This window comes from Lygodium microphyllum, chromosome 26, assembly GCF_053477565.2.
Source record: "Lygodium microphyllum isolate KBCC chromosome 26, Lygodium_microphyllum_v1.1.10, whole genome shotgun sequence".
Taxonomy (NCBI): domain Eukaryota; kingdom Viridiplantae; phylum Streptophyta; class Polypodiopsida; order Schizaeales; family Lygodiaceae; genus Lygodium; species Lygodium microphyllum.
Window position 1 is genome coordinate 112462484 of NC_141160.1, and position 9680 is coordinate 112472163.

Genomic DNA, 9680 nt, shown 5'->3' on the forward strand with positions numbered 1-9680 from the left:
AGTGGCTACAGTGGGGGTAATAGTCATGGGGAGAGAGAGAGAGAGAGAGAGAGAGAGAGAGAGAGAGAGAGAGATCAATTTTTTTCATCATGAAAAAAAGGAATGTTTTAATAGTTAAAGAGGCAAGGGCATATATATATATTTGTGTGTGTGTACACACACACACACACTTATAAACTCAAACATTGAGAGAGAAAAATTGAGATAGAGAGAGATTTAAAGAATTAAAAAGTTGAGAGAGAGAGAGAGGGGAGAAGAGAGAGAATAAAAAAACTGGAGACAAAGAGGGGTGTAGAGAGAAAAAAGAAAGAAAAAATTGAGAGAGAGAGAGAGAGAGAGAGAGGTGAGAAGGGATAAAATAATTTTAAAGAAAGAGGGAGGTGAGGAGACAAAAAAGAAAAAAATTTGGAGAGAGAGATAGGGTTGAAGAGAGAATAAAAAAATTGGAGAGAGAGAGAGAGAGGAGCGATAGGGAGGGAGGGAAAGCGAAAATTTTGAGAGAGAGATGTAGAGAGAGAAAAGAAAGAAAAGAAAATTAGAGAGAGAGAGAGGTGAGAAGAGAGAAAAATAAAACACCACAGTTGCACCACAGTCAGCAAGTCTTTGCGTGAGTCCATACATGTTTGCAGGTTGTTGAAAGGGGGAATCAAGCATAGGGGCCTGAGCCTTGAGGTCTTGATCTTTGCCTTTTGTTATTTACGTATCTTCCCCCCCTCCCCCTTACCTTGTGGGAGGGCGGGGCATTCGGGTGGTCGTGAGAACCTTGTTCACGAGCCAAGGTTGCATTGGCCATAATTGGACTTCATTGACTCGAGTTGCTTGGGCGTGGTCCCGGCGCTTAAGTGGATTACTACATGCATTATTGGCGCTTTTGGTGGTGCCGCAAAAAATTAGTTAACGCAAAATTCTCTTTAGAGCGAGTCTCGAGAGAGAGAGAATAATTCTATACTAATTTATATCACATTCTGTTTTTGAAGTGGTGGCCCGAGACAACTGCCAAGTGTACCGAAAAGGACAGTCGCAGACGGAGGGCCACACGCGTTAAAAAGCAAATCCACGACTTATCATTATTATTATTAATCGCTTATTAAGGATCCTGATTAAGGTCTAAAAATGGAACACGCATGTCGCTGCCTCACTCCATCAAGAGACGGACATTCTCCCTCTCTTTCTCTCCCAAGCTCTTCCTCATCTCTGGGTCCATTGATCCCTCCCTTTCCCCTGCGACGATGTTTTCCTTCAGCCCACAATGACGCCCTCCCGCCATCGCCATGCCGCCCCCTAACCTCCTGCAGCCTCTCCCCTTCCTCCTCCTTTTCCTTTTCCTCCCCCTCTCGCCTCCGTTCCTCTCCCCCTGTCTCAGTTTAGCTCCCCTCCACTCATCCCACCAGGCATGTTCCCCCCCTTCCATTCCCATCCCAAATGCCTTGTCCCCGCCGGCCTCCCCCCGCCTCTTCTCCACGCGCTCTGCGCGGCCCTGGCGCAAACAGACCTCTCGATGGAGCCTTGCCGAAGCGCTGCTCGAATATGCCGGTACAGACAATGGGACTGTTTTAATTCAGCCGCCGAACCCTGCCTCTGCGTACAAATATGGCAGGGAGGATGATCTTCGCGATTGGACCTTGGTCGAATTGCCAGACCTGACCTCTGCTCAGGGATACGACGGTGCGGATGATCCCGATTCGAGTGTTGCCCGCACATCGCCAATACGGCAGAGCACTGGTTTGCAACCAGGACATACAGTATGGCTGGTGCTTTGGCTTCTGCTTCTCTTCTACATGCTGGGGACCACGGCATCTGATTATTTTAGCTGCATCCTCGAGAAGCTATCCGGGGTCCTGCGGCTCTCCCCAGCAGTGGCTGGAGTGACCCTCCTTGCAATTGGAAATGGGGCTCCCGACGTGTTCTCAAGTGTGGCGGCATTTGTTTCATCAGATGAATCGGGAAGCATCGGATTTGGATGCGTCTTAGGGGGAGCCCTCTTCATTACTACTGTTGTTTCAGGCACTGTGGCCCTTGTCACTGCCAAGGCTTGCAAAACAGGTTGTGTGAGGCTTGATATGGTGTGCTTTGTGCGCGATGCCCTCTTCCTTCTTGCATCCGCAGCCGTTCTCACCATCATCATCCTGGACGAGAAGGTATATTTGTGGGAGGCTATTGCATTTTTGTGCGTATACCTTGTCTATGCGTCCTCTGTCTGGGCTGCAGAGATAGTGCAGAGCCGGCGAAGACACGCACCCTCTCTACTCGATCCTCTTCTTGTAAAATGTAAGTGTATTGGTTTGTTCACGTCGAAATGTTGTTCTTGTTTTGTTCATTTTTGCACATTTTCAGCTATTAAGGTCCACACGCCATTTATGTGCTTAAACCAGCTTACACATTTTACTGACTTGGGCTAACTGCAAGCATGGAGCTTTGACTGTATCCTCAGCAGTTGGTTCATGTGCTTGCTTTATTGATCGCTCGTATCTTTTTGCTTTGGGTGTCGAAGAGAGAGAGGGAGGGAGAGAGAGGGAGAGGGAGTGGGAGAGGGAGAGGGAGAGAATCATGTCAGTTCTTTTCACAATGACCTTTGATGGTTAGATCTGTTCTCTGTTTGTTGTCCTCAAGGAAAGCAGGGTGTTATTTAGCAGAAGATCTCAATCATGTAGTGTGTATCCATGAGCAATGCTAGCTGATGGTTCTTTGACGATGTGCGCCTATGCGTAGCACTTAGTAGATCTGTTTTGTCACTGGCCTGCGTGTGACTTTGCAGCCCCTGCGTACTTTCATGCGATTCTGATGTAGCCTCTGCCAGTATTTATGCTTTGCCTTAACATCTTTGATGACCTTGTTTGCAGCTACGATTGAAAACTCTTTGCCACAATGGTCTCCTCATACACATCATTGTCATTATTTAGCTGATCACGGGGAGTTGGCGGCAGAGCATTTTTTGGACAGTATGTATGATCATTCATTTACTGCTCGATTCAAGCACCTTATTTTCTTGTTTTACAAATATGGGATAGAGTGGCCTTTGGCTCTACCACAGCGACTCACAATCCCCATGGTTGAAGAAGACCACTGGTCTCGGGTGTTGGCTGTAGTAAGTTGCACACTTGGACCTCCTTTCGTGGGTGCAGTGTGCATATTCCACTTCAGTGACTCTACAGAATCGAATTGGACCGTGTTTGGGGTTACTTCCAGCATGGGTGTAGCACTAGGCCTTCTTGCATTTTTCAGCACAGAAAATGGAAGGCCGCCGCAGCGATTTCTTTGGCTCTGGCTCACAGGAGGATTTTTTATGAGCATTGTCTGGTTTTACCTTATTGCTGATGAGCTTGTAACTTCGTTAGAAACGATTGGAGATCTTTTTAGTATAAGTCCTGCTATTTTGGGTCTCACAGTGTTGGCATGGGGTAATTCCATTGGTGACCTCGTCGCTGATCTTACTCTTGCATGTAGTGGTAGGGATGGAGTTCAAATTGCCATATCTGGCTGCTATGCAGGACCCCTCTTTAATACAGTGGTTGGATTAGGTCTCTCCTTGGTTGTGGCTTGCTGGCAATCAAGCCCTGAGCCTCTTCTCGTAGACAATGATGATAACAGCTTGTTCTACATCATTGGATTCCTTGGTGCAGGCTTAGCTTGGGCACTTGTCATGATGCCTCTTAAAAGCATGAGGCTAAGCAGGAGCTTTGGGGTTGGTCTTGTTCTGCTCTACTGTGGATTCTTAGTAACTGGTGTGTGCTATGCTCTGGGTTGGATCTCTCAGTAATAGCACACAAAATGCATGCCAAGATCCTCCAGTCAGTAGTCCCTGGTTCAAGTTCAATGATTCTGTAACTATACACATGTATATCTTAACCACTCAAAATTACAACCACACTGTAAAAAGACTCTTATGATTTTTAACATGACTGACAGTTACATATCTTCATAATTTGTTTCTTGATGTCCATGCCTGATGGCAAATCAACAAAGCAATTCTGTTCAGGATGAGTTGAAGGGGAAACTGACTTTCAAAACAGTGAGAGACTAGGATTCTAATTGAGCTATGGCATTTCTGTTTGTGTCATTTTCAAGGTAAGAGGACTTTTAGGTTGATGGACCCATATTGTGCTCCAAGAATTTCTTTCGGGTAGTAGCGCTTGGTGTACTTCTGATAGTACCATGTGGTGCTTCCTTTGTGTTAGAAGGCAGGTGGTCAACTTGAGGGTTAACTAAGCACCATGTTCGTGCATGAATTTCTGCACAATGTACGGGATTGGTAACACAAAGTATATTACGACAGCTTTCTAACGTGCAACATCTTTCAGTGTTACCATATCTTTCTGAAATGATCTAATGATTTTTGGGTGAATGCCCATTCATTGTGTTCAACCTGCAAGATATTGCATGGTGATTGAATCGTCTGTTAAGTTATGGTCTGAGGTTAACTGTGGAGGTCAATGTCCAATCACTCTTCAAGAGAATTATGAGCATTAGCAAGCTATGCATGTTTTCTTAACGTATTTGCAGTGTCCTTGACTTTGGTGTTTCTTGCAAAATCCATCCATTTCACATGTACTTGAGCTTTTTCTTTTCATTATTGAACTTTGGTAAGTATAGTTTGATTTGACTAATTAAGATCCTTCACAATGGTCAATTGTCTTTAGAGGATAGCCTTTCATAGAGTTGGAATCATTGTGAGCTTTTAAAAGCTTTTGGTGCCGTCATTTTGAAATGCCCCACCCTTGAAAGTTGTCATGCACGATCCATGGTGCTCAAAGCTGTAAGGTTCCATTATAAGAAGCTATATGTGAGCCCAGATGTTGGTAGGGTCTATGTAACTGGATGGCGAAATTGTGATATTTGTGGACCTTCCATTTTGGGTCCCAAGGTTTGCAGAGGTGTTTTGTGGTTGGGGTGTCTTGGATAGGCCAGCGTCCCTCTAGGTAGGGGTTCAATAGTAGCACCTTTGATTGCAAAGGGAATATTTCTTGGCCAACTAGCGAAGGTTAGTAGGTACTTTGGTTAGGCCAACTTTACCACCTCTGTGAGCTATAGAAGGGAGTGTCAATGAAAATCTTGATCTAGCCATAGGCTTTTCTCCTAGAATTTTATTTATTAGCACCTAAAGCTTTTATTGTGGAAGCATACATGTGGATAGAGCCATCTTTGTATTTATTTGTTTGCAACTAAAGATATCTCAGCTAATCTCTAATTTGTTGTGTGCTCTCTATTTCTTACTTACATTTTGTATGTTGTGCCATATAACTTTATAGGTTCTACAAGCTAAATAATCACCCATACTTTAATGAGGTTCTTTGAAAAAAAGCATATAAGCTTATTATAGTGCACACACCTTTGTTTTTGATAAGCCTTCTCATCTATTTTACTTGTTTTAGTGTTGTTTGAATTTTTTACATTTTCTAAAGTATTGTAAGTACTTGTGACTTATTTTTATTATTTGGATCCTTTATTGGTGAAAGATGGATAGTCCCTTATTAGGGGTTGGAGATAACAAGTCATATTATGTTGACCCCCTCTAAAGTCATTGCATCTTGTAGAAGTGGTTGCAAGTGGGTGGTGTGATGTCACTACAACTTGCAGACCCATGGGTAGGGACCTTCCAATCTAAGGCCAAAAGAATGGTTTTAAACCTTATCATGAAAGTTATAGGTAGGGCCGCTACAATTTAAGTTTGGGTCAAAGTTGGCATCCCATGAAATTTTAACATTGACTACTCATAACTTTGCTTAGGTCGTCGGCCATTAAAATAATAAAACAATAATATGAAATTTGAATGGGTCTTATTTAGCAAGCTAGATTTGCCATTTGTGTGTGTGTCCTCTTGTGGATTAGCTTCCTCTTTGTCTCTACTGCTCTCCCCTTGTGGATTGACCACAAGTTGTTATGGGATACGGTTCTCTCCCTTCAATAGCCATGGGTTGTAATGGGATCATGTTCTATCCTTTTGATTAGCCATGAGTTTTTACGGGATAAGGCTGGTGGGTAGAACACTTTGGTGTTTTTTATTGCATGGGTTGTATCCAAAGCCTAGAATCTTTATCAGATGGATGTGAAAAATGTTTTCTTAAATGGTGATTTGGTAGAAGAGGTTTATATGGATCAACCAAAGGGCTATCTTTATCCCAACTATCCATCATATGCATGCAAATTGAAAAAAGAATTGTATGGCTTAAGGTAAGCCCCATGAGCATGGAATGCTAGGATTACTTTCTACTTGCAATCACTTGGATTTCGGCTAGGTAAAGTTGATCACAACCTATTTACTAGAAAAACAAAGATAAGACGTGATTATTTGGTGATCGTAGGTGATGATATATAGGGCATTGATGACATAAAAGCTATATTGTAGAAATAATTTCAGATTATAGACTTGGGAGTTTTGAAATTTTTCTTAGGGATTGAAGTTATGTATACACCTCTATTATAGCTTTATGGGAGGTTTTGTATAACCAAAGGGCTTTTGTAAGTCAATCATCCCAATCATAGCAATGTGCAACAATTGTCTTTGTCAAGATCAAATAGAGGATATGATTGGTGACTTTGACTTGGTCATTGCCTTTAGGGTAATAGGGTGTGGACTTATGATGGCAGATCTTGTAGATCTCTATTAACACCATATGAGAGAATTTGGAAAATTTTCAAGTTCGAGTTTTAAATAAGTGATAAATATTTGACCACATGGCTTAATCTTGAATATATTTGAAAGTGGGATTTGGAAAGGTGGCTTATGTAGCATTTAGGGTAGACTCCACCTTTAGATAAGACAACAAAATTTGACCATGTGGTCAAATAATAAAGGTTTTGGGGATTTCCAAAGTGCATGGAAACTCCAAAATTCCCTAATATAGTGTTTATTACCTCTTTCGTAGTCTTGTTTAGAAAGTGAGTGCCTCTCTCTCACTGACAAGCTCTAAGGAATTGCCAAAGTAGATGATGGTGCTTTCATATAGAAACAAAGCCACACTTTTGCATTGAGAACTTTGGCTTCACACAACTTCATCACGTAATGAATGCACACCATGTATTTGTTTTGCTTTCTTTTGGATAGAGGGTCGATTGGCCCCACAAAATCAATGCCCCATTTCTCAAACAGCTTCAAGGGAAGGATGGATTGCAATGGCATGGCATTGGTTCTAGTAGGTTTTCCCATGTGTTAACAAGTAAATATACCTCAATGAAATCATATAGGTGATTTTGGAATGCAGCCATCATAACTTATTGAAAGCTAGCAAGGGTGTTAGAGAGCCTAAAAAATGGCATCACCCTATGAGTATAGATCCCCCATTCTATTGTGAAGGTCGTTTTGGACTAGTCTTCTTCTGCAATCTCTACCTAATTATATCCATTAAAATCATCCACCAAGGAATAGAGTTCATAACTTACCACTATGTCTAACAATTGGTTGGTGAAGGGGATAGAAAAACGAGCTCTCTTTGTTTTGGAATTTAACTTACAAAAGTCCACATAAATATTCAACTTTTCATTCTTCTTTGGTATGACCACAATAGGTCAAACCCATTCACTATTGACCTTGGGTAGATAAATTCAACTTCTAGGAGCTTCAACAACTCTATCTTAACTAAGGCAAAATAGTTAGGAGTTATGCACCTTTGACATTGCTGTACTGGCTTCACATCAAGCTCCAAATCATGTGATGTTGACATATACTAGAATCAATCCCTTGCAAGTCTTTGTAAGACCAAGCAAAACCATCCAAATTCTTCTTCAATTAGGTTATGAAGGGTCATCAAACAACAACTCCTCTTCTAGGAGGCTGCTACCCCACTTTGAGGTGTCTCTCTGTGCCATATGCATCAATAAAAGTCAACTACTTTTCACCTTTCACTTCTCAAATGAGAATCCCACTGATTGCTTCTCGATACAGATTTGACTCCTTTAAGGGAATGGTGTCCTCATTTGATGCTTCATTAGAACCAACTTTGACCTTCAGTGGGGACTCATCTGACTATTTGGGAGGCTGAAATGATATCAAGGATGTTTTAGATTTTTTTTGAGAGTTAACTACTTCTTGACTCAAGAACTCGTATTTTGAGGATGCATCCAAGAATGTCACATAATAGAGACCATCTTAGTTGTGTTCGAGCTATGGGACGGGTGCTTGTTGGCAAGGTGTATCATCATCATTCTTTCTCGAGAAGGATAGATTAGAGGAACAAGAGCCACTACTAAAGAAAGGATTATTTTGCTTAATCTACTTCTTATAAATATTTTGCATATAATGAGATTCATTTACCAGTTTGAAGGATACCATAGTCATGTTGTCCAACAGTATGGGATATTCAACTTTTGTGGCCTTTGGAACTTTCTTCTTATTAGTATTCTCTTCTGGTTGGATAGCTTTTCCCACTTCACTTTCATAATATGTATCTTCACTTTCATCATTATCCTTTTCAAACTCTATCTTTGCCTCTGTAGGGGCTCTGTAAGAGAAAAACATATTATTTGCTTTATCTTCTAATTCTTTCTCTGGCTCTGCTATGGCCATGTAATAGGGGGAGTGATACATATATGCCTCTATCTCACTATCAGAAATAATTTTAGAAGTCATTATTGGTTTAGGTAGGAAGTATTCACCCATTAACAATGATATTGCATCTTTCAAGAGATGGCTTTCAATACCCACTCTTAGGGCTTGTGCTTCTGGTTTCTTTGGAAAAATTTGCTTGATAATGTCTTCTTCATCCAAGGTTCCATCCTCTGCTTCATTGGGAGAGTCAAAGAAGACTTCTATGGAGGTGGATCCATGGTCTTTTTGCAAACCATAGAGCTTCAACATCACTTTGTTAGGTCCCCTACCTAGGATTAGGGTTTCTTTAAACTGAATCATCCTTGCTTATGCTTTGAACAACCATGGTCTTTCAAGTAATAGAGGTTACGATATTCCATAAGATTTGGGCTTTACCACTGTGTATGCCATCCAATAATCTCTTCTTGCAAAAAGGATACCTAAAGACTTGATTCTACTCTGATCAGCCAATATCATGAGACACTAAGTAGATTGTATGGCTTGCATGTCTAGATATTTTATTGTTACATCGGTCATGATGTTTAGTGATGAAGAGTCAATACACTTGCAATGAAGCGGTCTTCTATCTAGATGCTAGAGTGCCAAGATCTAGGAAGTCGTTGGGCCATGTCTACTTCTTTCAAAGGCTCTTGGACCTTATTGGTTTTTTATATAGATGCGTGATTGGTAAGCCTCAAGCCTTGTCTTTATATGAGAATGCTTTTAATCTCTTTTTGCAAACTAGGAGGCAGGATCAATAGTTGTCGAAATGTCAAATTAGGGTGAAAGGTATTCAAGTCCTTCACCAAGTCATACTCCTTGATAAAATCCCCAGGCCTCTCCAACCAGCTAGAGAATGGGGCCATACCCACTTTCATCCTTTCTCTTTCTTCAAGAAATGGTTGCATCACCACTTCATATATTATTGGAGGTACATCCATCTATTTTGTCTCTTAGACCTCTAGTTTTGCTTCTTGGACTGTCTCTATATCCTTCAATGACACTAGGTTATTCTCCACTGTACAATCTCTATATCCTTCTATGGCACTAGGCTATTCTGCAGTATACTGTCCTATACTATAGTGCTCTATGGCTCTATTGGGAGCTTGAACTTGACAGCTTGAGTGGAATATTCTCTTTTTGAACTATTCGTTCTTTT

The 9680-nt window shown here is 41.3% G+C and overlaps 1 protein-coding gene across 1 annotated transcript; it reads left to right on the forward strand.

The window, feature by feature from the left end:
• The first annotated feature begins 1136 nt into the window (after nucleotides 1–1136).
• Nucleotides 1137–3964, forward strand: LOC148013690 (cation/calcium exchanger 1-like). Its single transcript, XM_087668311.1, has 2 exons — nucleotides 1137–2268; nucleotides 2841–3964. Exons 1-2 carry the CDS (start codon nucleotides 1272–1274, stop codon nucleotides 3755–3757), a joined length of 1914 nt encoding a protein of 637 aa, XP_087524437.1. The 5' UTR covers nucleotides 1137–1271; the 3' UTR covers nucleotides 3758–3964.
• The last annotated feature ends 5716 nt before the right edge of the window (nucleotides 3965–9680 follow it).